The following is a 26146-nucleotide window of genomic DNA, read 5'->3' on the forward strand; positions in this document are numbered from 1 at the left end:
CTCCCCTGCCCTCCCCTCCCTGCCTCCTCCCCATCTAGGTACGAGACTGAGAGCCAGGCGGGCGGCAAGGCGGAGAGCCGCGAGGCACTGCTGGCGGAGAGCGACGACCTGTGGGTGGAGTTGCGGCACATGTTCATTGCCGAGGTGTACAGGTGAGGAGGCTGGGGGTGGGGGCGGGGGGGGCAGGGGGGGGGCAGGCGGGTGAGGGGGTGGGGAGTGTTGGGTGGGGGTGGGTTGGTGGACGGGTGGGGGTGTCGATACCAGCCGAAACGGAGTTAAAGCCCATGCAAAGAGCGAGGAGGAGAGCGTGGTATGGGGTGAGGTGGCATGGGGTGTGGCATGGGGGGTAGGTGGCATGGCGGGAGGTGGCATGCGGGGCGGTGGCATGCGGGGCGGTGGCGGGGCGTGATGTCAGGGTAGGACAACTGGGGGGCAGCAAGGGTTTGAGGCCGGCGGCACAGGCGGTGCGAGGTCGGGTTGAGGTGGGCGCAGCAGCAGCAGGAGCAGTGGGAGCGAGCACGAACGTGCCGTGCCCCCGCCCTGTGCCCGCCCTGTGCCCTTTCCGCCCCACTCACCCGCCTCGGGCGACTGCCCCCTCCCCTCCGCGCTCAGTGGGTCCCTCGTGTAGGACCTCTTGCACCCCCTCCAAACAAACCACACCACCTCCCATCCAACCCCCAACCTCGCCCCCCCCCCGCCACCACCCCACCCCACCCCCTCACCCCCTCACCCGCACACCCGCCCACCCCCTCACCCCCTCACCCGCACACAGCTCCATCGCCAACCGCTTCAAGGACTTCCAGGCCAAGAGCAAAGTGGCGCGCGCGCAGGGTGAGCACGCGACCCGCGAGCCTAGCGAGGCGAGCCTAGCGAATCTAGCAAGCGCTAGCAAGCCTAGCGAGGCGAGCGGGCCTAGCGAGCAAGCAAAGAGGCGAGCGGCTGGCTCCTACTGCCGTGATGCGGCTGCTGCACCAGGCAATGGCGCCAATGCCTGTCGCGGCAACGTGGCCCTCACTTGGCCCTCGTGCCTGCTCCCTGGACACCGCAACCCGCTACCCTACACCCACGGCCGTCGACCCTGCCTCGTGCTTTTCGTCTGACACGATTACATCATCTCCGTTCTCCACATGAGCGGCTACACACACCCATACCCACACGCACACACACAGGCACGGGTGTGGACAAGAAGGCCGACGCGGCGTCCATCCGGCAGCTCATTGTGGCGCTGCCGCAGTACAGGGAGCAGCTGAGTGAGTGGGGGGGAGGCGGGTGGGCGGCAGGGTTGGACGCGGGGGCGGGGGCGCGGGGGTTCAAATTGTGGGTAAAGCCGCGCATGGGGGTTGTCGATACCAGCCCAAACTAAACCGAACCCAATGCAGTAGATCGAGGTTTGGGGGTTTGGGAAGGGTTTTTTTATGAGAACAGCGTTCCTCCCCCCTCCTCCCCCCCTCCCTCTCCCCCTCCCCCACCTCTCCTCCTCCTCCTCTCCCACACACCCCCACACACCCCCCAAGGCCGGCTGGCTCTGCACATCCAGCTGAGCAGCGAGCTCAAGACCGCCACCAACGCGCGCGCGCTGACGGAGGTGGGCGAGCTGGAGCAGGACCTGGTGCTGGGCGACAAGAGCAGCAAGGACATGCTGGCCTACTTCGCGGGTGAGGAACGGCGGGGCGGGGGGATGTGCATGTGTGTGTGTGGGGGGGGGGGGGTACATTCATGATTTTTGGGGAAGTGAAGGCGTAGGGGGGAGGATGTTTTCACCATTCACCGCCGGTAAGGAAAGACCAGGGTGGGTGAGCCAGCATTTGTAGGGCGTGAGCAGGGGCTGCAGTGAGGTGGAGGTTGTGTGTCGTGGGAGTTGTACCGCCCTGCCCAAGACGAAGGGAGGCTTCGGCGGTGTGCAGGTTTCGGGCAGCGTGTGTGTGTGTGTGTGTGTGTGTGTGTGTGTGTGTGTTAGACCCCACCCCATGAATCATGAATGTAACCCCCCGCCTCCTCTCCCCCCCCCTCATTCAGAGCACGGCGCCCAGATGGACGGCTACGACAAGATGCGGCTGCTGGCCTGCTACCTGGCCACACACCCAGGCAGGCTGGACCTGGCCAAGCGCATGCAGTGGCAGAAGGTGCGGGGCGGCCGTAGGGTGGGGGAGGAAGGGGGAGAGGGGGAGCAAGGGGGGAACAGGGGGAGGACGGTGGGAGAGGGGGAGGAAGGGGGGAGAGGGGAAAGGGCGCAGGCGGGAGAGCTTTGTGCTTCTGGGGAAGGAGAGGGGCAGGACGGGGGCAGACGGGAGAGATGGGCGCGTGCGAAGGCTTGTAGCCAGCGGCCCAGCTGGACCACCCCAGGTGTGACGGGGCGGGGCGTTTAACACCGCCGCCCGCCCACCACATTCCCTCTTCCTGCACCCGCCCTCCGCCCATTACACCCCAACCCCACCCTCCCACCCGCCCCTCTGCCTCCCCCCCTTCTTAAATAATCATGAATGTAACCCCCCTTACGCCTGCTGTCTACTTCGCTACACTTCCCTGTAGCCCCCGCCGCGCACTTCATACTTGTTAATAAACCTTGCGTTCTCCCCATGAACGGCTCCCTTCCCCCCTACTTCGCTACACTTCTCTGTACCAATCTTTGCAACCCCCCGCACCCCCCCCCCCCCACACCCACCACCCCACAGGCCACGGGCATCTCTGGCGAGGACATGGCGGCGCTGTGCAGCGGCCTGGCGCGAATGGGCGTGAGGGTCATGGAGGGCCGTGAGGTGGGGCGGGGGGGGGGGTGGCGGGAGACAGGGGGCGGGGGAGAGGGAGAGGGGGCGCAGCTCAGTCAAAAATCGTGGCGGTGGAAAGGACCACGCCGGGGTGCCGCACGCCCGAAACACACGCCCGCTTAGGCCGCAGCTACGCCCCCTGCCTTTGGGTAGCCTCTTGCCAGGCTCGGCCCCCCTCGCGCCCCTCTGATGCCACGGTCCTTTCCTGCTGAAACCTCAGAGGCGGGCGCGGAGGCGGGCGGCAAGAGCAGTTTCTTCGGCGGCAAGAAGAAGGCGGCGGCAACCAAGGCCACCCGCAAGAAGAAGGGCGGCGACGATGAGGAGGAGTACGCACTCAACCGCTTCCAGGTGGGGCTTGGAGACTTGCAGGCATGGGGCTTGGACTTCGGACTTGTGCCGCGGTCCACCGCGATTCGGCGGGTGCTGTGGCTGTGTTACTCTTGCTGTGTTGTGTGTTGCTGCCTACATGTTTGGCTGCTCTCTCCTGACCCGCCGCCTCATACACGCACGCGCCTACACCTACACACACACACACACACACACACACACACACACACACACACACACACACAACACACGGACACGCGGCCGTAACTCTGCATCGCATACACTGTCCTACGCGTAATGTTTTCCTTGCGCTCTTTAACACACGCACGCGCGCACACACACACACACACACATACACACGCACGCGCCTACACGCCCCTCCGCCCCGGCGCGCGCAGCCGCTGATGGCGGACCACATCGAGGACCTCAACGCGGGCCGCCTCAGTCTGGAGGACTTCCCCTACGTGCGGTGCGTGGCGTGGCGTGGCGTGGGAGCGGGTGTCGTTCATGAAAGACGGAGTGCCAATAGATCATCATGACAGAGAGTGCAAATAGGTTCAAAGTGTCGACCTCCAGGGGGGCAGCGGGGCTGATGCAGGTACGGGCGTTGTAAAGCCGCGCGGGAATCGGGGAGATCGGGAAGTCGCAACAAGCAGGGCTCTGCCGAAGCTAACCTTGACGCAGGGCCGTTAGCAATTCGGCGATCCGAGCGGGGGCTTGGGGCTTCACAGCCTTTCGGCACACGCTTGGCACGCCATGCAGCCAACCCTCCTCATCACTTCCGGCGCCCGCGTTCCCCACGCTGCCCACAGGCAACCCACCGACCCGGACGCGGGGCCGGAGAAGTCCGCCGCCTCCGCCCGCACCGCGCGCTCCGGCCTCAACTGGACCCGGCGCAAGGACGCGGACGGAGCCGGCGGCTCGGGCGCCCCCGCGGGGCGGCGACTGGTGGTGTTCGTGATCGGCGGCGCCACGAGAGGTGGGCCGGGAGTGTGCTGCTGTTGCCTGACGCCCTGGCCATTGCTGCCCCTCGGCCCCTGGCCATCGATGCCCCTCGGCCCCTGGCCCATTCGCTGTCCGTACACAACGATGCCTGCAAAGCCGCCCCCTGCTGGTCGACGTCGTCGGTAACGATCGCTGTGCCCCAAGATTGTCTACCGTCTACCACTTCCTTCGCTAGTCATGAATGCAACCCCCCTTTCCGCCGTCCCTGAACACACACACACACACACACACACACACACACACACACACACACACACAGGCGAGATGCGCATCGCGCACACGCTGTCCAGCCAGTTGAACCGCGACATCATCCTGGGCTCCACCTCGGTCAACGTGCCCACCAACTTCATCGACCTGCTCTACAACCTTATCCCCGAGCACGGCGACGCCTAGGCGGAGCATCGGGCAGCAGTATGGGGAGGAGGGGCACATCAACTTTTTGGAGCAGCTAGGGACGCAGGTGGACGCGGGGCGGAGGCGCAATGGGACGAGCAGGAGGAGGGCGAGGAGGACGAGGAGGAGGACGACGTCGCGGCGGGAGGCCACGCGCGCGTGTAGATTCCAAAGGTACCGCCGGCATACTTGACAACCGTCCCTGTGATGCTCGACCCGGAGAGGGGCGCGAGACCTGGCGTGGCAGCTCCACCGGGCGGCGAGCGGCGAGGGTTCGTGCACCTGTCTGTGTCTGTGGCGTGGCACGTGCCGGCGAGGGTTTCGTGCAGGACACGTGTATGAGGCGACGGCAGGCGCAGCTGAGCAAGTCTTTGGCGCGATGGCTGGGCCGGGCTGGGCTGCTAGGGGGGCGGTGGCAGTGGGCCTGGCCCCGCGCCCGTACGACTATTGTGTGTGGCGGTGTGCGGGTGTGTGGTTGTGTGTGTGTATAATGGGGAACGTGAACGCCTGCATCCAGGCGACGCGTGGGTACACCGCAACGGCCCCTTGTGTAGCAAGAGCGGGTCGAATGCAACCGGCGGCAGCACACGGCGGCCACGTGACACTTATGGGGCGTGCTGGCTGCAGGGGCGAGCAAGGTGGTCTGGGAAGCACGGCAACAGTGCAAACGTGCGGTGGAAGCGATGGAGGCGGCCACGCATTGCAGGTGCACGTGCAGGTGGCGCAGGCCCCAGACCGTGTGTAACGTGGCTACGGCTCCCCTCGGACTGGGTTTCGACGTTTCGCGGCGCAGGGGCTCTCGTCAGGACTGCCAGGTGCTTCGGCACTGTGCAAGTCAGGGGGGGGGGACCGGGGGAGGAAACGGTGGCAGGGGACTGTCGTGGCAAGCGACAGGACGAGTGCGAATTGTTGAACATGGGTTTCACGTCATCAGTCCATCTTTTGTCGGGCCACGGCGGCCATCTTAATGCTTCAAGACTCGAGCACTTACGCTCAGTGCTCACTCGCATCCCGCCCTGATGAACCCCCGCCCTATTGACCGCACACGGACACGGGACCACTGCCTTGGTGCCCACCCAGCCCGTGCCGGGGGTGCCACGTGGCCCCGCCGTCGGCAACACAGTACGGCAACACAGTACGGTGCTACTACAACTGGACAGCCGCGTTGTACAGCAGGACAAGCGGCAGCAGCCGCGGCGGCGGCCGCTGCAGAGCAGAGCTAGCGCGCACTGTTGCCGGTCACCGGGCCCCCACACGCCCACAAACTGATCAGAGCGGTGTCGTGTGCAGAACCCGCATATACCTCCCTGCTGCAGTGCTGCTAGCCATCGATAGAAGCACGCAGGCGTCGCGGGTCATCGCTACTCCATATGCATGTGTACAATGGCCACCTTACAACCTTATTGAAATACCGGTGGGATACCCCTAGGCCAACGATGCGGCAGGGGCACTGCGTCGGCGCGCTACCGATAGGAATACCTCTGAATACCTGTGTTCCCTTCACCGACAGCCACATAGGCATGCACGCCTTCGTTTGTCAAATTGCCGTACTCACGCCGTCAAAACCGGCAATGGCTTTTTGATCCGGGCCGACATGATCCAGGGCAGGGGACCTTAATCCCCTGATCCAAAAAGCAAGTAACCCATGATCGCAACACAGAAGTGACAGAATTAGTGCGACTGCCCCTCTTGCAGCAGCAAACAGACAGCAATGCAAGATAAATATTTGCCCCCGGCGAGGTAACAAAACGTGTCGGGCGCTCCTAGCGCTCCCAAGCCGCTCATATAGCAGCAAGGAGCGCATCGTGCACTCCTTATGCAAAGACTGTGCATAAATCCGGGGAAGACACTGGATGTAGGTTGGCTCTGAGTTCCCCAATGATGCAGCGTCATGGCACGCAGTCACCCTCACACCGCTACCTCCAACGGCTTACGGTATGCCAGCCAGCTGTTTCTCGTCCGCGTCCCGCTCTCGTCCACCCGCGTCTCGCTCACCACATTGCCCCTTTTGCGCGTAAGCACATGCATAACAGACAGCACCTGCACCCTCCACAACGCCATTCACACGCGCTCCTGCCCATGTCGCTGCTTCTTCATGGGGGCTGGAATCTTGCCGCTGCTGCTGCTGCTGCCGCTGCTGCCGCTGCTGCGGCGGTTCCAACCATTCCGGCGGCTTTCCATGGGCGCCTCAGATGGCCCGGTCTTGTCGTGGCCGCTGCATTTGCCCTTCAGTGCCTCACAGCCCCCACGCCGCATGCCGCCCATGAGCCGCCGCTGCCCGCACCATTCCGCACGTGCGGCCATCACAGCTGCAGCTGCTGCAGCAGCTCAAGTGCAACAGCTCCAGAGCCAGCAGTTGCTACCTTGGTTGCTACAGCCGTCAGCAGTTGCTACCTTGGTTGCTGCAGCCGCCGCCGGCCGCTACTGCCACAGCCACTCCATGCCCCACCAGTCGCCCTCCGCCTCGGCGGTCGACCAGCGGTCCACGTACTCGTCGTACCCGGACCCGCGCACCTGTTTGTTCGCATGTGGGTGAAAGCAGCACAAAAACAATACGGTATGTGTGTGACACAGAACAAATGTCGGGAGCAAACAGGCGGCGGCGGCAAGGCGGTGCAAAAGCAAACCCGCGGATGAGGAAGAGGTAGCGGCGGTAAGAGCAGGAAGAGGCACGGGCACATATCCGCAGCCCACAAACCAGAGCACGAGAGCACACGCAATCGCACTCACCCGCTGTAGCACCAGCCGCCGCGCCGCCACCAGGCACCCCAGCACGTGCGCCGCCTCCTCGTGGCTCATGGTGGGCAGGTACCACTCCGACACGGATCCAGGGAACATGCCCCGGATCTGGATCTTGGTCAGGAACTCCTCCGGACTGGATCCAAGCTTCGAGATGAGCGACGTCAGCTGCTGCGCATGCGGCGCGTAGGCATGCCCGGATCCGGATCCAGAATCCGGCCCGGAGCCGCCGCCACCCGGGTGGCCGGCGGCGTGCGATGGCATGCTGCGGTACGGCAGGTACGAGGATGGATCCAACGGCTCGTACGACGACCGGCTGCTGACGCCGCCGCCGCTGCTACTGCCAGGGTTTCCGTTGGTGCGGCGGAACGCCACGCCCTGCCCCGCCCCCTGTCCCTGCTGGCCCGCGCTGCTACTGCCGCCGTAGGAGGCAGCACTGACACGCCCGCCGGAGGCTGTAGCACCCGTCACAGAGGAGTAGGGCGAGGGCGCGGGCGCGGCGCGGCTGTAGCTAGGCGCGTAGCTGCTGCTGCTGCTACTGCCGTTACTGGCGCCATTGCTGCTGCTGCTGCTGCTACTGCCATACGCGGAGCGGTGGTTTGCGAGGTAGTCCTCCAGGGCCAGGGCGGCGCCGTGGGTATCGGGCATGGGTCCAGACCAGCCCTGCGTGTCAAAGCATGGAGCATGATGCAGGATGAAGGATCAAGCATGTCAGAGAAACGGGGGAAACGACATGCGAAGGGCTGCGTCACAGGCAGCGCATCAGAACCTGCAGGTGCGTGTGAGTGTGAAACGCACAACGCACCACTCCACAGCACGCGCAGATCAGCGCCATTCACGCAAACCGACCAGCCGCACGACACTACCCGCATATCTCATGCAAAACTCGCGCCTCCTCGACCGGAGCCCGCTATGCAGCAAGACCATACCCAACACCCAAAACCCACAACCAGACCAAACATCAAGCACCAAGCCCTGCCAGACCAGGCCGGACCAGACCACCCACCAGCTCCAGCAGTCGGTCCGCCATCTGCCCCGACAGCGGCAGCTCCTCAATCGCCACCCGCACCTCCAGCTGGCTCGGACACGTACCCAGAACCCCCCAGCTCCCGCCCCCTCCTCTCCTCCCTCCTCCCCCTCCCCCTCCTCCTCCCCCTGCTGTCCCTGCCCCTGCCCCTGCCGCCCCTGTCGCCCCTGAGGCTGCCGCTACAGCCGCGGCGGCGCCTCCGCCTCCGCCTCCGCCGCCCGCCGACACGCCGTGCTGCTGCCGCCTGAGCTCGGCGAGGTGCCGCAGCGCGCCGCGCGTGGCGGGCGTGGCGGCGTCCGTGTCGGCCCGGCGCAGCACGCGCATCACGGCCTTCACGTGCGCCACGCTCTCCGGCTCCAGCACCGCGGCACCACCACTGCTACCGCCACTGCTGCTACTGCCACCGCCACTACTGCCACTGCCACCGCTGCTGCTGCTACTGCCACCGCCACGGCTGCTGCTATTGCCACCGCCACTACTGCCACCGCTGGTGCTGCTGCTGCCGCTGTTGTCGTACCAGCCCAGGGCTCGCAGTGCTGCCAGGTGGTGGGGGGCGGCGGGCCGGCAGCGGTCGCGCAGCTCGGCGGCGAGGGACAGCGCCTCGCCGGTGGTGGGCGGCACGGGGCCGGACAGGCCCAGAGCCCGGAGCGCCGCCACAGGCTCGCCTGCGTGTGTGTGTGTGTGCGGGGGGGGGGGAGGTGAGGGAGGTGTGGAGAGGTGTGGAGAGGTGTGGAGAGGTGGGGGATGTGGAGAAGTGGGAACGGGGATAGCTGTTCGTGGAGAACGGAGTTCGAAGGGGGGGAGGTTGTAAATACCAGCCTAAACTCAACCAAGACATGACACACGGATTTCACAGACGCAACAACAAGTGCTGGGGTGGCGGCGGGTTGGCGGGGTTGTCGGAGGGGTGGAGGTAAGGCGGGCATATGGGGGCAGGACACCGCCAGGGCGACTGGGACTCACCCTGGGGACTGGCGCAGAGCTCGTGGTTTTGGATCAACTGCGGTGCAAGGAATGCAAGGTTGTTTGCACACAGAAGCCTTGACGCGTAAAATCAACTCAGCTATTGACGTGACAGGTGTTTCCCGCACCTCATCATCCCTACACTGCCGCGTGACGCAGCCTACACTCAGCAGCCATCCCCCCCCTCCCCCTCCCCCCTCTCCCTCACACCTGCAGCACCGGTATACCCTACTCTGGCAACCACCTCCCCCCTTCGCCTTAGGCATGTGACCTCCCTTGCCTCAACCAGTGCCTCTGGTCGCTCGATTTTTACCCCTCTGACTAGTTCTGGGCCTAGGTTTCTTTGGGATTGAACAAACTACCTGCCCTGTCCCCTCCCCTGTCCCCTCCCTCCCCTCCCTCCCTGCACCCCCACCTGCAGTATGTTGCGCGCCGCCGCCAGTCGGCTCACGCCCGCCCTGCAGCCCAGGTCCACGTCCAGCACCGCCGGCATGCCGCGGGTGCCGGGCGGCGCGCGGCGCGAGCGCAGGTAGCGCAGCAGCTCGGCCTGGCGCGTGTCCATGCTGGGAGGGGGTTGCGGGGGTTACACTCAGGATTAGCTATACAGGTGATAGATGGGGAGGGGGCTACATTCGTGATTAGCTAAGAAATTGGTCGACGTGGTGGGGGATGGGGCGGGGTGTTTGCGATTCATGCGAACGTTTTGTATCACACACGAAGAAGCCAAGACCCAGCGCATCGGACGCCCAACCAATAAGGCAAGAGGCGGTAGCAGCTTGGGGTTTTGGTGAATACACAATTCCGTACCCCACCGTACCATACAGGGCTACTCGCAGGTCACAGGCCCCACCCCCAGGCCCCACCCCAGTCCACCACCCGCCTCCGCCCCTCAGTCCACCTACCCCCTCCGCCCCGTCCCAGTCCACCACCCCCCTCCGCCCCAGTACACCCCCCTCCGCACCACCACCACCACCCACCCCACCCCACACACGAGTATCCACCCACCTGGGCAGCGGCCTGAGCCGCGCCTCGTCGTCCACGTCCGCCAGTATGGTGCGCAGGCAGGCGGCCATCAGCTGCCCGCTGCCGTAGGAGAAGGGCGGCCGGCCCACATAGCCCAGCCGGTGGACCAGGTCCGAGATCTGTGCGTGTGTGTGTGTGTGTGTGTGTGTGTGTGTGTGTGTGTGTGTAAGAGAGAGGGGAAGAGCAGAAGGCGCTGGCAACGCTGCTGTGTGGGCGGGGCCGGCGCACCTGCCCACCCACCAGGCTGCCTCACACACCAACACCGGCGCCAAAGCAAGCCGCGCACCTGCCCCAGAGCCACAGGCGACAGGTCGGAGTCCAAAGGGTGGGCGTGCGTCCGAGACTGTGTTGGGTGTGACGAGATGAAGGAGGAATTGCGTTGGGGTTGGGGTTGGTTGTATTGCGTGGATCTAGCTTAGCCGCGGCTTCGTGCAGTGAGGGCAGAGCTCTGAGACCGACATCCTTCTGGAGTCCTGAAAACGCGCACAGAGCAGCAGTGCCGCATCCGGCAGACCTGCACGTATTGCCGAGCGCGTAGCAAGCTCGGCCACAACGCCATAACACCCCGTGTCCCGTGCGCGTGTCCGGGCCCGGATGCTCCACTGCCCGACTGCCCCGTGCCCGAGCCTGTCCTCCCCAGCCGCACCTGCGCGCCCTCCTTGAGCAGCTGCCGCGCAGCTGCCGCGCTGGGCGGCACGGCGCCGTTGTACTCCAGCACGCCGTACAGCACGGCAATGTGCCGTACGGGTGGGGGGAGCACAGTGGCGAGGCGGGTGGCGGCGGTGTGGCGGCAGGCGCCCACTGGCAGCTGGATACCATGACGCTGTGTGTGGTTGTGTGTGTGGATGTGGGTTGTGAATGGGGGTTGTGTTTTGGGAGGGTGGGAGGGGTTGGGACAGTTTGGGTCCGGGGGTTTTGGCAGCCAGCGATCATCAGGACAGATTCGGCAGGCTCCAAAGGCTGCAGTTCGCGGCGTTGGGGCGCCGGTGTGCCGGTGTGAGACCGCCCCCTCCTTTGTTTACCCCTCCCGCCCCCCCCCCCGCACCGCCTTGAGTCAGCCCCTTGGTCAGCCCCACCGACGCACCCTGGCGAGCTCGCGCTGGACGGCACTCGGGACGTCCTTCCCGTTTGCGGCGCTGCCCAATTGCGTCGCAGTCGCATGTCGCAGCTCCGAGTCCACCGTTGCGAGGTCCCAGGTCCTCGCGATGGACGGCAAGGCAACACCTCGAGTATTCGCAGCGAGGAGTTGACGATAGTCTAGACCCTGGCTGCTTGTAGCTTCATTGCCAGAAGAGTTCGAGGCACGCTCAGGCAGGCCCGCAGTGTAGAGAGGCCGAGCAATTGCTGGCGTGGCTCGCAAACCCCACGAGCCCAAGAGGCACTTGGAGAATGCCGGAAGCATGCTAATAACTTGCAAGCTATGGAGCCATGTTCACAATTCACGTAGGTGGTGGACTGTCGGTGAACGAGGGAAATGCTTGCTTGGACACGACTGGCTTACGTCGTCGGGGCTCACTCGGTGTCCTTCAATGTACTCGTCTACGTAAGTAAATCCAACAAGGGTGACCCAATGGCATTCGCTTTTTGGTTTCAACGAACTGCATTCATCCCAGGCACATGCCTTCTCATTACCCGTCATTGCGCAGGTCTGTCTGTGTCTGTCCTTTCCGCCTTGCCACCTGACACCGGTCGAGCCGCATTTAAGCTACACTCCACACTTATCAGCACACAAGACCAAAACATCAACCCGCCGGCCGACCGAGAGTCCCAGGCCCTGACAACCCCCCCCCCCCCCCGCCCCCAACGCCCGTCCCCTCTTCCCCAACTCAGTCCTCACACAAGCCTGGAAGCGAACCACTCCGCTCTGCTCCGCTCTGCTTCCCTACGCCCGCCGCTCGCCATTGCCGCCCTTGCCCTTGCCAACAGCTGCCGCCGCCTGCAGCCGCCAACGCAGCAGCACCGGCCCACGTCGACCCAAGGGCGAGAAGGCTTCCACGGGGAAGCGCGCCAGCGGCCGGTGCGGCCGCCGGCCCAAACGAGGCCGAGCAGGCACGGAAGAGGCGGCTGAGGAGTTGGCCGAGGATGATGATGATGAGGAGGAGGTGGTGGGTATGGTGGCGGGTTTGGTGGCGGAGAGGGCGGCGGCGTAGGCCTCCGCGGCGGCGCGGGCCTTGGCAGCCTGCCGCTGCTTGACCAGGAACCTGTGCGCCGGCGGTGCGGTGGGTGGATCCACGAAATTAAAAACATGTCAGAGATGCCGCATCGAACCTGCCTGGCGCAGTCAAGCCTCCCACATCAGATCACACCAGAGCACATGACCTCTCCCACACAAACATTTAGACATACAGACATGCACATATCCCACACATCTGCCGCAGCCGCCCACCTGCCCACAGTGGCCATGTACTCCTCCCGGTTGGCTGCGGAGCGGAACACGCGCCGCGACTCAGCCGCACGCCGCAGGTAGCCGTCCAGCCGGTCACCCGCCTGCAGGGGGTTTGGGGGACGCGGTGGGGGTTTGCAAAGATGAAGAAATATGGAAGAAGTAAAGGCGTAGCCATAAAAAGGAGCAATTTAGCAGGCGCGTTGTTACCGATGTCCGTGAAGTCCAGCAGAGGTGGTGGAACCCGGGGTAACGTAGTGCAGGCGCCGCGTGCGGTTCCAGCTCAGGCACGGAGATAGGGGGTAGACACCCCGTCCCATCCTCAGAAACCCAGAAACGCGGCGTAGTCCAAACCCCAAAACCCACACACCGCACGCACACCCCCGGAATACCACAACATACAGAGCACACATGCGCTCTCAAGACACAGCCCCCCCCCCACGCCCACGCCCACGCACGCACACACACAGCCCGTACGCCACCACGCACCTTGGGGTTGAACTCGGGCGTGAACACCTCATGCACCCGGTTGGCCGCCGGCTGCTGCCCCGCCGGCCGCGACCACCACCCCACCGCCCCGTACCGCGTGCTACTGCCTCCAGCGCCCCCCACGCTGCTGCTGCTGCTGCTGCTGCTGCTACTGCCGCTGCGCTCCAGGGCCGCGGCGTATAGCTCGTCCAGCGACATGCTGGGGGCGGCGCCGGCGGGCAGGGGCGCGTGCAGGCCGCTGCCGCCTGTGGCAGGGAAGTAGAGGTCGGGCGCGGCGGCGGGCTGGTAGCGAATCCACACCTTGATGCCTGTGGTATGAGATGGGGAGAGCGGGAGAAGCGGGCTGAAGAGCAGAAGGAGGGACTGAGCCGATCTAAGCAGGGGAAGACGGGTAAACAGGCGGTGTGCCACAGCCCTGAACGCCCGGCTGCCGCCCCACATCCCCGGCCACCCCTTTCGCCCCGCCCCAGCACCACCCTGTCTCAGCCCCCTCTCCTCTCTGTCGCCTGATCTGACCTGACATGTCCGAACCTCCTGCGGGTGTCCCGAAATTCTACCCACCCCGCACTTCCCAACCCCTGCCCTGCCCCCCACTGGCGGCCCCGCATTCCCCCACTATGGGGGCTGATTCGGGGTCTTGGTTATTTGGGATTGGAGCAACCTACCCCGCCGCCCCCCCCCTGTCACCATCAGGTCGTCATAGTTTGTCATGCATTAAACCCCCCTCTCCCTCTTTCCCCCCCGCCACCCACCCAGCACGCCCATGCGTGTGTTTGCGGCCGCCGTGCCGTAGTCCAGCTTGGAGGTGAGCGAGGCCAGCCGCAGGTCGCCCCAGGCCCAGGACTTGGTGGCGGCCATGTCCGCCTTGCGGCCTGAGGGGGGCGGAGAAGAGAGGAGGCAGGCAGGCAGAGGGGGAGAAGGGGGAGTTACAGTTGTGACTAGTTAAGAATTGAATGGGGAGGGGGAGAGGGAGAGAGAGGAGGGAGGGGTTACACGCCCGAGCCCAATGAGTAAGTCCCATGGGGTGGGGGTGGGGAGTTGCACGGATGTTTGAAAAAGCGGGGGGTGTGACATACCCAGGGCCCAACGAAAAAGGGACGGGTGGGAGGGGTAGGAGGGAGGAGGGAGGAGGAAAGGGGAGAGCGGGGGTTCCCTCTACGTCTCTGCCCCCTGCCTCGACCCCGTCTCTTCCTCTACCGCCTGCTGACGTCCCACAGACGTCCCACCGCCCCGCGTCCCCACTTTATGTTGGGTTGAGCGCCTCCTCTTGCTGCCCTTAAGTGCTGCACCGCTACACCCACCCATCGCCCCCACTCCCTCCTTCACACGCCACGCCCTCCCCCCTTGACCAAGCCAGCCCCGCCCTCTCACCGATGCGCCCCGCCACCTCCACCCGCACCGCCGCCACAAGCTTTCCCGCGTCCGCCTCCGCCGCCGCCAGGAAGAAGCGCTCGATGCGCCCCCACGCCGAGCCGCTCTCCAGCGCCTCCGCCACGTAGGTGGCGGCGGCGGGCGCGCTCTGTGTGGCGGCGCAATTGCGAGATTGTGTGCGGTTGAGTGTGGAGGCAAGGTGACAAACACGAGAGCGAATTAAGCTTGTGCGTCTGAGAGAGGGTGCGGGCCGGGCCTTTCCTTGGCGGTGCGGCGCCGTACCCCGTGTATGCCGTGCCTGGCGTGTCAGTGCCGTACGCGGGACACGGTGTGGAATGACAACTCCGTGGTCAGCATTGCTATGGCACACCTCCACACCCACCAGCACCCGACAAGCACCCGCCATCAGCACCCACCACCAGCGCCCACACCACACCCAGCACCCCCACCACACCCGGCACCCACACCATACCCAGCACCCCCACCACACCCGGCACCCACACCATACCCAGCACCCACACCACACCCAGCACCCACACCACCGACCAGCACCCACCTGGAAGATGTCGTTGAACACAAAGGGCTGGAAGTGCACCTGCTGCCCGCCCGCCGCCCCCGTCAGCGCCGCATCCACCAGCGCCGCCACCTCCCGCCGCCGCAGCGGCAGCGGCACCTCCCCCAGCCCGCGCAGCGGCGCCGCCGCCGCCTCCGCCGCCGCGTCGGCGGCGGCCTCCGCCGCCGGCGTCAGGGCATCGGCGCCGGCGGCGGTGGCGGAGGGTGGTTGTGCGGCCTGGCGAGAGAGGTGGGCGAGAGATTCCGCGAGCTCGCGTTGTTGGGGTGTGAGGAGTGTGAGCGGGTCCAGTCGGGGCTGGTTGCGGCGGATGCGCGCGCCTGTGAAAAGCGTGTGTGTTTGGTGGCGTCGTTGGAGTGGTATGTTATGTTTGGTGGTATGTTGGTCACGGCGGGGAAAGAGGCACCGGGTGCTTGGCGTTGCGTAAAAGGCGTGTTGAATCAGCGTTGCTTTGCTCGGGGATGTGATGGTTGGCCCCCACACACCGCGAATCCCCCTGCCGAAGTCGTCCAAGCGAGAACGGCTCCGGCCAAGCGCACCTGCGCTCCGGGTTGCCGGGTTGGCGGTGACTGCCGAGGAGGCGACCGGGGGCGGCGGGGGCGCAGGCGCGCCCTTGGGTGCGGGCTTGCCCTTCGCCTTGCCGCTCAGGTTGCGTGCCAGGACCTGGAACACATGGGCGCCGGCGTGCAAGTCAGTATAAGCTCTGTGCCCAGATTATGCGATGCCGCGATCGCACTTTCAGGCTAATGTAAGTATTGGCACTTGCTGTGGTCAGGTGCCGTTATGACTAGGAGAAGCTGAGTTCCGCTGATTGATCCCCTGCTGCGACCGCGCTCACCAAGACCATATCATCCATGCTGGCAGCGCCATAGCTGGTGGATGCTTCCCCTGCACTCCGCAAGCTTCCCGCGGTCGATCCACCAAGCTGCGAGAGCCAGCTTGACGAACTCCCTCCAGAGAGAAGCTGCGATAGAGCTCGCCGCATTTTCTGCTTGACCTAAATAATATCTACTTAGCGCTATTGCCTCCGGGAAAAAAGGCGGGCGTAAACAGAAGTTTAGGCCGCGTACAATTCAGCACGGTCTCTGTTTGTTCATTTCATAGCTGCAATCCCTATTTTCTACATGGAAAGTGAGATTGCAACTGCGAAAACTTGGAAAACACAATCGACGGCCACATTACATTGCAAGTGGGTCATATGGCAAACGAGCTTATTTACATGTCTTCCGATGCTATGGTCTACAACAGCATGCGTAAGGGGCATAACTTGCTTCAACCGTCTGCTCCCTCGGCAAAACCCTGCCCAACTTTGCTGCCGGCGCAGCACAACCATGCTTGAACGCGACGCCTAGGCACCACTGGCACTACTAGCATTGCTACAGACACTCCAAGGAGTCCTGCCGCGATGGCGGCGAGTGACCCTGCCGCGCGGGACTGGGCCCTGCCAGAGCCGCTGCGCCGCACCGTGCAGCTGTCGTGCTATGGAGACCTGAGCCCGCAGTTCCGACGGGCGAACCTGGAGGTGCACCGGGTAAGTGGAGAGGGGCCGCCCTCGAGCTGTTGTTCGTGAGGGGTGTAACACATTTAAAGGGGCGACGAGGAGGGGCAAGACTGCTGCTGGCGTCGTGTGCTGCTGGCGCGGACTGTCACCCTCAACCCTCGCACCTCGCCTCCTCCACCTCCCCCGTCCCGGCCACTTCTTCCCCTCCTCCCCCTTCTTTTCCTCCCCCACCCACCCCTGCTGCCACCCCCTCCGCCCGCAGGCCTCGCTGGCCGCGGCCGGGCTGTGGTCCGAGGCGGCCATGCTTCGGCGGCTGCTGTACAAAAACACGCACCAGCATCGCGGGGGCCACTTCATGAGGTACCTACTGGAGGTGAGGGTGAGGCCCCCACAGCTTTAGCTCACACCTTAAAACATACTTATCAGTGGTGTCATCGCATGCCCCGTAGCTCCCTGAGTGTCTTCATACCCTTGAGTTGTACTCTACCGTGACTATCCGTCACTCGCAAATCTTAAGTTCGCCGCATGCGCCGCCGCACAATAACAACAACAACAGGTACGTCGCGCTCTTGCGCAACTGCAGTCGCTGCGACTCGACGGGTTGATGTCGGACCTGCAGCACCTGCTGCTGCAGGGCGGCGCACTCAGCGGCAGTAGCAGCAGTAGCGGCGGCGGCAGCGGTGGCGGTGGCGGCAGTAGCAAGGGCGCTGGGGCGCGCGGCGGCAAGGGAGCAGCGGCGGCGCCGGGCGCTGGTGTGGGGGCTCTGGGAGGAGGAGGCGGAGGCGGAGGCGGAGGAGGAGGAGGAGGCGGAGGAGGAGGCGGAGGCGGAGGAGGCGGAGGCGGAGGAGGCGGAGGCGGAGGAGGTCGGAATTCGTACCGGCTGCCGGGTCGGGAGGCGGGCGCGGCGGTGATGTCACAGCTGGTGACAGGTGGGTGTGGTGGGGCGGGCGGGTAGGAGAGAAGGGGAAGGTAGGTGGGCGGGTAGGAGAGAAGGGGAAGGTAGCGGCGAATCCGTACGTGTGGGGCTGCGAAGTCCAGACCGCGCCCAAACCTTCAAGTCCTCAACCGGCGCCGAACTCCGTATCACCGTTGACGCCGCCGCATTCCCCACCTGCCACACCCTTAACTTGGGCTGGTATATACAACCCCCTCCCCCGCTGTTCCCATTGGACGTCGGCACCAAACTTTCAAATTAGTTACTCCGTTCTCCGTGGACGGCTACACACACACGCACACACATACATATACACACACTACCTTACACGTGGCAGGCACGGCGCTGGTGCGCGGGCTGCAGCGGCCGCTGCACGCCGCCGCGGGTCAGCTGGGCGCGCAGTTGGCGCTCACCTACTTCGTGCCGCTGGCCACCACCGCGGCGGCCATGTTGGCGAGGATCAAGGTAGGGCAGCACATGGGGATGTGAGGGTCTGGTGAGAGTTGTCAGGGTCTGGTTGAAGCAAGGGAAAGGGTATTTGGTTACCCCTTATGTACGTCACCGGTACGGCAGGCGTCGTGCCGTGCATGATCAAGCCGACTCATACCCGGCAGGCAAGGCAAACAAAAGCCGTTGGCCCAGTTGACCAGCAACCCCCCGTGATTCGCGCTGTTTCTCATTCAGGTACTTTCGCTACAGCTGGCCCTCGACTGCGTGAAAGCCTACAACGACCTTGCGGAGGTACTGCCGCTACTGCCCGCAGCAGCAGGCGCTACAGCCGCCGGGCGTGCTACAGCCGACGACGCGCTGCGGCTCAGCCCGGCCCTGGCGGCGGCGCTACAGCCGGCGCCGCCGGCGGCGCCCCGGCGGGCGCAGCCGCCGCAGCATCACGGCACGGCGGCGGCGGTGGTGGCTGCGGGCGGGGGCGCGGGGAGGGAGGCCGGCGCGCTTTCGCACATGCAGCAGCCACCGGCAGGAGGGCCAGGCGCCGGTGTGGGGCCAGACATCAAGAGCCGCAGCCTACGCATGCTGCTACAGCCCTCTGCGGCCCCAGCTACAGCCCAACCCGCAGCCGCAACCGCAATTGCCAGCGCAGCACCTTTAACCGAAGAGGTTGGTGCGGTTGGCGCGCGGGCAGCGGCGGCGGAGGCGGCCTCAGCGGTTGGGCCCGCGGGGCCGTTGGAGTTCCTACCGCAGATGATCCGCTGCCATTGGGACGAGCAAGCGCCCTACCTGCCGTACGTTGAGGCCGTACCAACCGCCGCCGGCGAGCCCAGCTGGCAGCAGCGCGCCGCGCGCGCCGCCGAGCAGTACGGCATCATGCTCGCCGTACAGTTGGATGAGCCGCCAGCCGCTGCCGCCGCCGCCGCTGCGCCAACCGCTACTGCGGCGGGGCCGGCGGCGGCGGCAGTTGGAGCGGCGGCGCCGCCAGGGGGGCCAATTGCGGGCAAGGGCGGGAAACGTGGGCGCGATGGGGCGGCAAAAGGCCTTGGCGGCGGACCCGCGGCGGGATCTGGATTCGGATCTGGTTTTGGATCCGGGTCGGATGTGGGCGTCAAGATTGATCGCCGCAGCTTCTTCGACATGATGGCGGCTGGATCCAAGAAGCGCACCCACGCGTCCCAGCCCATGGCGCCATTGCAGGTCGGGGGGGGGGGGGAGCTGTGGGAGTATGGGGGGGATCAGGCTCAGATCCTGTGTGTGAAAACGGGAAACGGCATGAGTTGTGTCTGTATGTGTGTGCGTATGTGTATTGCAGGCATCTGAAGTGAGTGTTGGGGCCTTGGCATGTGTTATTGTGTATGTGTGTCTGACATCCCTCTGACACACGAACTTGCGAACTACACACTCTCTTACACCCAGGTGTTTGAGGACCGCGCCGGGGCGGCAGGAGGCGCCGCCGCCAAGCGGGCACGAACCCAGCAGCCGGAGGGCGGCCCCGGCGGCCCCGGCGGCCCCGCTGCAATGGCTTGCGCTGCGGCGGCGCCAGACCTGCACCCGGAAACGGCGGCGGCGGCGGCGGCGGACAGAGCCGCAACGGGCAGTGCCGCCGCAGCTGCGCCGGCACCTGCGCCGACTGCGGCTGTCGGCGCGGCCACCACGAAGGTGCCAACCGGTGGGTCAACAGCCAAAGCATTGTCTTTTCAACGTGTGTGGAGTTAGATTCAAAGCATGTGGCCGAGGCGCTGCCTGTGCAAGTCCGTGCTATCATTTGTAACTGCAATTTGGGTTGATCATGTGTGGCCAGAGGTCACACACACGCGCGTTCTGCTACCTTTGACCTTCGTGTGTCTGACCACGTCTTCCCCTTCTCCCCTTGCTTCTCCCTGCCCTCTCCCCTCCACAGCTCCCGTGCCCGCCGCCTCCCCGATCGTGCTGTCGTACGCGACACGCAGCGGCTTCGTACTTGGCCGCACGGGCGCCGCCACGTCAGCAGCAATGGCGGTAGCAGTGGCAGCGGCAGTAGCCGGGCCGCCTGCGCCGCCGCCGGCGCCAGCAGAGGCCTCACTACCTGCGGCCGCCGTAGCTGTTGGGGGTGCTGGGGGTGCTGGAAACGCACGGGCGGCTGCCAATGCGGAAGGGCGTCCGCTTTTGCCTGTGGTGTTGTCGGCCGCAGGATCAGCGGCGGCAGCAGCTGGGGATGGAGACGTGGACATGACGGTTGAAGAGCCAGAGGCAGTAGCAGCGGCAGTAGCAGCAGCAGTAGCAGCGGCAGTAGCAGTGCCGGCTCCTGCCGCGGCCGCTGCTACAGCCGCTGCTCCCGGGCCAAGCAGTAGCTCGGGGTCGGGTCTCAAGCCGGTCGTGCTACTGCCCGGCAGCGGCGGCGGCGGGATGGCCGTGGTCGGGGGCGCGGGATCCAAGTCCGCTGCGGGAGCCAAGGCCAAGCCCGCGTTTCTGTCCGTTGGCGGCGGCGGCGGCGGTGGCGCTGGAGGCAGCAGCAACAGCAGCAATGTCGGAGGTAGAAGCACGGCGGCGGCGGCGGCGCCCGTGTCAGTGTCACCATCACCCGCGGAAGCTGGTGATTCCCCCGCTGTAGCAGTAGCAGCGGCTGCAGCAGTTGCAGCTGCAGCGGCCCTTGCGGCGCCTCCGCCAGCACCAGCACCGGCGGCAGCAGCAGCAGCAGCGGCAGCAGCAGCAGGAGCAGCACCAGCAGCAGCTGCTGCCCCAGCTTCTCCCGCCGCTGGCGGCGCCGCTGGCGGCGCCGCTGGCGGCGCCGCTGGCGCCGGCGGGTTGAGGAGCTTGCTGTCCGCCAAGGCCCGTGTGGCGAGAGCTGCCGTGGATGACCCCCTGCTGGGCATCATCATGGCAAGCGGCAAGGCCAAGGGAACGGCCGCCGCCGGCGGCGGCGGCGGCGGCGGCAGCGGCGCTGGCGGCAGCGGTTCAGGTGGCGCGCGCGCGGGTGTTGCGGCAAGAGGAGCCAAGGGGCCCGCGGAGGGACGTGGGGGAGCGGGCGCCGGTGCGGGCGCGGGTGCTGGTGGCGGCGCGGGCGCGGGGTCTCTTTCGGCGTCGCTGGAGTTGTTGTTGGGCGGCATTGTGCGGGCTTCTGCTGGTGAGGGGGGTGGCGGAAGCAAGCCTGCTGGCGGTCGGCAAAAGGGGAAAAAGGGCAAGTGAAGGTGAGATGGTTGAAACCACTCTACATTTGGGGTTGGTTGCTGGGAGCGGTGGGGCTGGGGAGTGCGCGGGAGTGTCCCCAACTGTTTTGTGTGGATTCGGCGGAAGGCTGGGGGGCTGCAATCGACCATGGGTGCGACCCGCCGAGATGGCGGCGTTTGCATAAACAGCTCGCGGCTTATCAAGAAACGCACATACATACTATACTGAGCCCATGTAAGGCATTTCTGAACACGTGAAAACGCAACCTGAAACAAGGTCCCGCGCCCAACTGAAGACTTCGCTTTTACCAACGCTTGCTCAACTGATCTTCGCTACCGTCGCTTCAGCATCAGCGATGGAACCTATGGATATTGACGACGAGCCCGGCTTGTCGCGGCTGACGCCAGAGCTCATCCGCCTCATCGCCATCTCGTTGGACCCCACTTTCAACGCGCTCAGCTTCAAGCTTGCAAGCAAGGCAACAGCGGCTAGCCTTCGCGAGCAGTATTACACGGTTGAGCTCGCGCGCGAGCCGCGACGCCAATTTAGCGTTGTTCTGCACTCGCCCACGGACTCGCATCTCTACGAGCCCGCCTTGGCGCACCCCGCCTGGCCGGGGCCTGACTTCGTGGCGCACTGGGGCCGCCCCGAACCCTGGCGGTCCCTCAATCGTCGCGAGCGCCACCGGCTGCTGTGCCTGGCCGCGTCCTGCCACCACGTACCCAGCCTTGACGCGGCGCTGGCGCACTGCGGCACCGTGATTAAGGCGGATGCGCTGGCGTCGGCCGCGGCGGCCGGCGACCTGCAAACCTGCCAGCGGCTGCTGCTGGGGGAGGGCTGCCACTGGCAGGGGAACGTGGTGGTGACGGCCGCGGCGCGTGCGGGCCACATACACATGTGCGATTGGCTTGCACGCCTGCAAGCCAGCGAGGTCGGCGGCACGCGCAACCTCCGCCACATAGCACTGGCCGCGTGCTTCTGCGGCCAGCGCGCCGTTTTCGAGTGGGCGCGGGCCGAGTGCGAGCGCATCGGGCCGGTGGTGCGGGAGGCGGTGAAGTGGGCCACCGCCGCCGCCGAGGGCGGTCACATCGGCCTGCTGCAGGTGCGTGCAAGGGTTATCGCAAGCTCGTGAGGTAGCTAGCTAGCTGCGTAATCAAGTAAATGGGTGGATAGGCACGGAGGATAGGCAAATGGTCACATCTGTACGCCTTGCAGAGTGCAAGGGCGTCCATTCAGGGAGCCGTCGGCGTGAGGGGCTGAGGGCTCGCTCCCTCATGCCCCCTTGACCGCTGGTTACCGGTGCTGGATAGCTCGCTCGTTGGCTGCGTCTGCAGGTCCCTCGTACCTTACCTTGTAATGAACACCCTTTGCCAACACCCTCTTTCTTACATCTCTGCAGGAGCTGGTGGAGGCGCGCGCGACGGATATGGAGGCGCGCGACCAGCCGCAGACGCTTGGCGGCGTGGCGTACGGCTGCTCGCTGGAGGTGCTGCAGGTCTACTACGCCCGCTGGGGTGCGGAGTGCGCGGCCGGCAGCCGACACAAGCGGCAGCTGCTGCTGCGTGCCCTGGCCAGCCCCACGCCCGACTGGGCCGCAAAGTGAGTCCTCGAGCCATTGTTAGGCTGCAGAACGACCGCAACATATTCAAGGAAGTCAGTTATTACCAAGGCACTTGGAATGGGGCCAGCCGGGATTCGGATGGGGCGGGTGTGGAGGGAATTCTGAGGCCTGCGCCTCCCGCACCTACCCCGTACCCCCGCCTCCCCCCCGCCCCACCCCACCGCCACCTCCCTTCCTGCACCTGCCCAGTCCGCTGCCCCTGCCCCTGCCCCTGCCCCTGCTCCTGCCCCTGCCCCTGCCCCTGCCCCTGCCCCTGCCCCTGCCCCTGCCCCTGCCCCTGCCCCTGCCCCTGCCCCTGCCCCTGCCCCTGCCCCTGCCCCTGCCCCTGCCCCTGCCCCTGCCCCTGCGCCTGCCCCTGCCCCTGCCCCTGCCCCTGCCCCTGCCCCTGCCCCTGCCCCTGCCCCTGCCCCTGCCCCTGCCCCTGCCCCTGCCCCTGCCCCTGCCCCTGCCCCTGCCCCTGCCCCTGCCCCTGCCCCTGCCCCTGCCCCTACCTCCCTGCCCCTACCCCACCTTCCTGCCCCTACCGCCCTGCCTGCCCCTACCCGACCTCCTTACCCCCACCGCCCTCCCCCACCGCCCTACCCCTACCCCTCCCCCCACCTCCCTACCTCCCTACCGCCCTTCCCCACCGCCCTCCCCCCACTTCCACCTCCCCACCTCCCCACCTCCCTACCGCCCTACTGCCGCAGGTGCGACTGGCTGCTGCTCCAGTGGGCGGCGGTGACGGGGTGGCCGGGTGCCGAGGAGCGGGAGCTGGGTGGCGGCACGTTTGAGGGCTGGATGCACGCCGCCTGGCAGCCCGACTACCTACAGCGGCTGCTGCTGCTGGCGGGGCACGGCTTCGGGCTGTGCCTCAACGCCGCAGAGGCCGCCGCCGCGGCAGGCAACGTGCCCGCCGCCGCGTATTGTCTGGACCAGCAGAGCAGCCGGCAGCAGCAGCGGCAGCAGGCGCAGCAGCAGGCGCAGCAGGCGCAGCAGGCGCAGCAGGCGCAGCGGCAGCGGCGGCAGCAGCAAGAGCACCGGGGTGCATCTGCAACCAGTGACAACGTGACGCAACCCGACCAGCACCAGCACCCGCACCAACCGCACCAGCACCAGCACTACAAGCTACAGGCCCCGGCGGTGCAGACGCCCCAGGACCCCAACCAACCCAACCAATCCAACCAACCCAACCAACCCAACCAACCCAACCGACCCAGCCAGCCGGACCAATCCAACCAGCAGGACCAAACGCCTATCGCCAAGGCCGGCGGGCGCCTGCCCCCACCTCCACACCCACCCACGCCCCCGCCTCTGCCTCCGCCTCTGCCTCTGCAGTTGGACGGGCGCTATTCCAGCCATATGGCTAACGCGGCTGCAAAGACCGGGCAGGTGGGTCTTGTGACGATGCCGAGCACTTGAGTGCCGGCTTAGTAGGAGTCACCCTCTTGTGACACACTCCCCCCCCACAGTTTCTACTATGTAGCCTAGCGTCTTCCCTGGCTCGTGAGCAATGCAGTCTTTCAGACCCCACACACGTCCACAGGTAGATGTCAGGGACAACACACAGTCACACACACACACATACACTCCCCCAACACACACACACACACACACACACACACACAATCAATTGCAATGGGAGTGCGCGCGCTTGCTGTTTGTTCCCCTTCCCAACAACACGTCCGCAGGTGGGTGTGCTGCGGCTGCTGCAGGAGCGTGGCTTCGAGCTTTCGGCGCAGCACCTGGAGGAGGCGCTGGCGTTCACGTCCTCGGACTTCAACAGGTGCGTAGGTGCGGGTGTGGGCGCGGTGCGGAGGTGCGGGTGTGGAGGTGCGGGTGGGTGCGTTTACCTCGATCGTCACATGTCAACAGGTGCGGGCGTGTGCGTGGGTGTCGGTTGCAGGTGCGGCACCCGTCCATCTGTGCACCATGTGCCATTGTCACACCTGATCACAACTGATCACATCTGATCACAACTGATCACACCTGACCCCAGGTTCTAAGACCACTTGCACCCACCCCAACTCCGCATCTGTTCAGCAATCTGTTCAACGCGCCCGCTGCCCGCCCGCCGCAACATGCAGTCCCACGGAGACGGAGGGCCAGGGCCTACCCTCAGTGCGCTACCTGTCCACCCTAGAGCTACCCGACAACGCCCTTGTGGGCGGGCTGGGACCGCTGGCGGGAGGCGGCATCGGTGGCGTCGACGGCGGCGGCGGCGTCCGTGGTGGTGGCGGCGGCGGGGGCGGCGGGGGCGCGCTGGTGGGGGCTGTGGACTGGAGCGGTGTGTTTCGTGACGTGGCGGCGTGTGGCAGCGACCTGCAGCTGCTGCGACACCTGCACCACCGGGTGAGCTCGCGGGAGCCTGGGGCTCGGGACGGGTTTTGAAATGTGTGTTTGTCAGGGGGTTGAGAATGTGTGTTGGTTAGGAGAGGGGGTCCTGCTGCTGCTGGGCGTGCCGTGGCGTAAACCCGGACAGTTGCTGTCATGACTTTATGTGTGACATGCCTCCTGTGGGCCGCGCTGTATGATCTCATGTGTACCTGGAGATCACAAGGGTAGGAAACACGCAAGGGCGTGATCTTGTTTGTGACACGTATGTGTGTCTGCCTCACGCATGCAGCGCGGCGCCGTGGTGAGCCTGGCGGCAGTGGCTCAGGGCGGCGGCGAGGATGCCCTGGAGTGGGCGCTGCGGCAGCTGCCGGGGGCGGCGGCGGGGCTGCTGCCAACGGTGCGCGCAAAGTAGCCGGTGGTGGGGGTGGGGTGCTGTGTGCTGGAGGTCCATCCGTGCCGTGCGTGCATCCGTGCACACGCCAAGAAGCCACACACACACACACACACACACACACACACACACGTCGCACACTTGCACACATACAAACACCACATTGACCCGCGCCCCACCGCCTCCCAACCGTCTCCCAACCGCCTCCCAACCGCCTCCCAACCACCTCCCAACCACCTCCCACCAACCACCTCCCCGACCGCCCGCAGCCGCTGTCCTCCCGCGACTTCACCACGGTCCTCAGCGCCGGCAACTGGGCCGCCGCCGACTGGCTGCTAGCGCGCGGCCTCGCGCCCACCAGACAGGAGCAGCTGCAGCGGCTCTTCGCCGCCTTAGCACCGGACATGGGCGAGGCAGTGCTGGTCTGCGGCATTCCGGCGCTTCGGTGGATCGTGGCGCGATCCGGGCTGCGATGGACGGCCAAATGTCGGGCGATGCTCGTGAAGCTGAGGGTCAAGTTGACGCAGGGCGAGCTGTCTGTGTTTGTGGCGCCAGGGCAGGCGCGCTGGTTGGAGGAGATGGTGGCGGCGGCGGACGTGGCGCTGCTGGCGAGTGGACGCGGGCGGGCGGGTGCTGGGGGTGCGGGTGGGGGTGCGGGTGGGGATGCGGGTGTGGTGGCGGGTGCGGGTGCGGTGGCGGGGGCGACGGGAGCGGCGGACGGCTGAGGGTGTAG

The 26146-nt window shown here is 65.8% G+C and overlaps 5 protein-coding genes across 5 annotated transcripts in view; 3 read left to right on the forward strand and 2 right to left on the reverse strand.

The window, feature by feature from the left end:
• The window catches only part of CHLRE_11g467699v5 (uncharacterized protein), a 9179-nt gene extending 3928 nt beyond the window's left edge, over window positions 1-5251 (forward strand). The window contains exons 6-15 of the mRNA XM_043067459.1: window positions 39-152; window positions 773-831; window positions 1170-1250; window positions 1515-1655; window positions 2017-2123; window positions 2673-2751; window positions 2986-3113; window positions 3491-3561; window positions 3905-4071; window positions 4357-5251. Coding sequence (XP_042919456.1) covers window positions 39-152; window positions 773-831; window positions 1170-1250; window positions 1515-1655; window positions 2017-2123; window positions 2673-2751; window positions 2986-3113; window positions 3491-3561; window positions 3905-4071; window positions 4357-4490 — 1081 coding nt within the window. The 3' untranslated portion in view covers window positions 4491-5251. The remainder of the gene's footprint in view (window positions 1-38; window positions 153-772; window positions 832-1169; window positions 1251-1514; window positions 1656-2016; window positions 2124-2672; window positions 2752-2985; window positions 3114-3490; window positions 3562-3904; window positions 4072-4356) is intronic.
• A 146-nt stretch (window positions 5252-5397) lies between these two features.
• CHLRE_11g467701v5 (uncharacterized protein) lies at window positions 5398-11772 on the reverse strand. Its single transcript, XM_043067460.1, has 9 exons — window positions 11327-11772; window positions 10889-11065; window positions 10529-10585; window positions 10225-10361; window positions 9635-9782; window positions 9220-9256; window positions 8236-8921; window positions 7221-7892; window positions 5398-7004 (listed from the first exon to the last, which is right to left on the reverse strand). The coding sequence occupies exons 1-9, from the start codon at window positions 11642-11644 to the stop codon at window positions 6912-6914; spliced, it is 2325 nt and encodes a 774-aa protein (XP_042919457.1). The 5' UTR covers window positions 11645-11772; the 3' UTR covers window positions 5398-6911.
• A 54-nt stretch (window positions 11773-11826) lies between these two features.
• CHLRE_11g467702v5 (uncharacterized protein) lies at window positions 11827-16182 on the reverse strand. Its single transcript, XM_043067461.1, has 8 exons — window positions 15895-16182; window positions 15596-15719; window positions 15042-15376; window positions 14486-14633; window positions 13867-13986; window positions 13115-13422; window positions 12629-12729; window positions 11827-12443 (listed from the first exon to the last, which is right to left on the reverse strand). The coding sequence occupies exons 1-8, from the start codon at window positions 15910-15912 to the stop codon at window positions 12125-12127; spliced, it is 1473 nt and encodes a 490-aa protein (XP_042919458.1). The 5' UTR covers window positions 15913-16182; the 3' UTR covers window positions 11827-12124.
• Window positions 16183-16282: 100 nt separating this feature from the next.
• CHLRE_11g467703v5 (uncharacterized protein) lies at window positions 16283-21335 on the forward strand. Its single transcript, XM_043067462.1, has 7 exons — window positions 16283-16587; window positions 16820-16930; window positions 17114-17486; window positions 17829-17956; window positions 18176-19135; window positions 19355-19607; window positions 19839-21335. Exons 1-7 carry the CDS (start codon window positions 16462-16464, stop codon window positions 21101-21103), a joined length of 3216 nt encoding a protein of 1071 aa, XP_042919459.1. The 5' UTR covers window positions 16283-16461; the 3' UTR covers window positions 21104-21335.
• A 57-nt stretch (window positions 21336-21392) lies between these two features.
• Window positions 21393-26146, forward strand: part of CHLRE_11g467704v5 (uncharacterized protein) — a 10912-nt gene continuing 6158 nt past the window's right edge. The window contains exons 1-7 of the mRNA XM_043067463.1: window positions 21393-22187; window positions 22485-22684; window positions 23396-24077; window positions 24377-24471; window positions 24773-25037; window positions 25312-25419; window positions 25683-26021. Coding sequence (XP_042919460.1) covers window positions 21441-22187; window positions 22485-22684; window positions 23396-24077; window positions 24377-24471; window positions 24773-25037; window positions 25312-25419; window positions 25683-26021 — 2436 coding nt within the window. The 5' untranslated portion in view covers window positions 21393-21440. The remainder of the gene's footprint in view (window positions 22188-22484; window positions 22685-23395; window positions 24078-24376; window positions 24472-24772; window positions 25038-25311; window positions 25420-25682; window positions 26022-26146) is intronic.

The sequence above is a fragment of the Chlamydomonas reinhardtii genome, chromosome 11 (genome assembly GCF_000002595.2).
Source record: "Chlamydomonas reinhardtii strain CC-503 cw92 mt+ chromosome 11, whole genome shotgun sequence".
Classification (NCBI taxonomy): Eukaryota; Viridiplantae; Chlorophyta; class Chlorophyceae; order Chlamydomonadales; family Chlamydomonadaceae; genus Chlamydomonas; species Chlamydomonas reinhardtii.

Excerpts from the sequence above, each read along its gene's own strand:
- CHLRE_11g467702v5 (XM_043067461.1), bottom strand. Across the intron at positions 15,377-15,595 it reads CCCGGCAACCCGGAGCGCAG|GCGCGCGCATCCGCCGCAAC; the intron begins GTGCGCTTGGCC and ends CGCTTTTCACAG. Across the intron at positions 13,987-14,485 it reads GGAGGTGGCGGGGCGCATCG|GCCGCAAGGCGGACATGGCC; the intron begins GTGAGAGGGCGG and ends CGCCCCCCTCAG.
- CHLRE_11g467703v5 (XM_043067462.1), top strand. The coding sequence starts at position 16,462 with ATGGCGGCGAGTGACCCTGCCGCGCGGGACTGGGCCCTGCCAGAGCCG. Across the intron at positions 19,136-19,354 it reads AGCCCATGGCGCCATTGCAG|GTGTTTGAGGACCGCGCCGG; the intron begins GTCGGGGGGGGG and ends TCTTACACCCAG. Across the intron at positions 19,608-19,838 it reads CACCACGAAGGTGCCAACCG|CTCCCGTGCCCGCCGCCTCC; the intron begins GTGGGTCAACAG and ends TCCCCTCCACAG.
- CHLRE_11g467701v5 (XM_043067460.1), bottom strand. The coding sequence starts at position 11,644 with ATGCTTCCGGCATTCTCCAAGTGCCTCTTGGGCTCGTGGGGTTTGCGA. Across the intron at positions 7,893-8,235 it reads CGGACCGACTGCTGGAGCTG|GGCTGGTCTGGACCCATGCC; the intron begins GTGGGTGGTCTG and ends TTTGACACGCAG. Across the intron at positions 7,005-7,220 it reads GGCGGCTGGTGCTACAGCGG|GTGCGCGGGTCCGGGTACGA; the intron begins GTGAGTGCGATT and ends GCGAACAAACAG.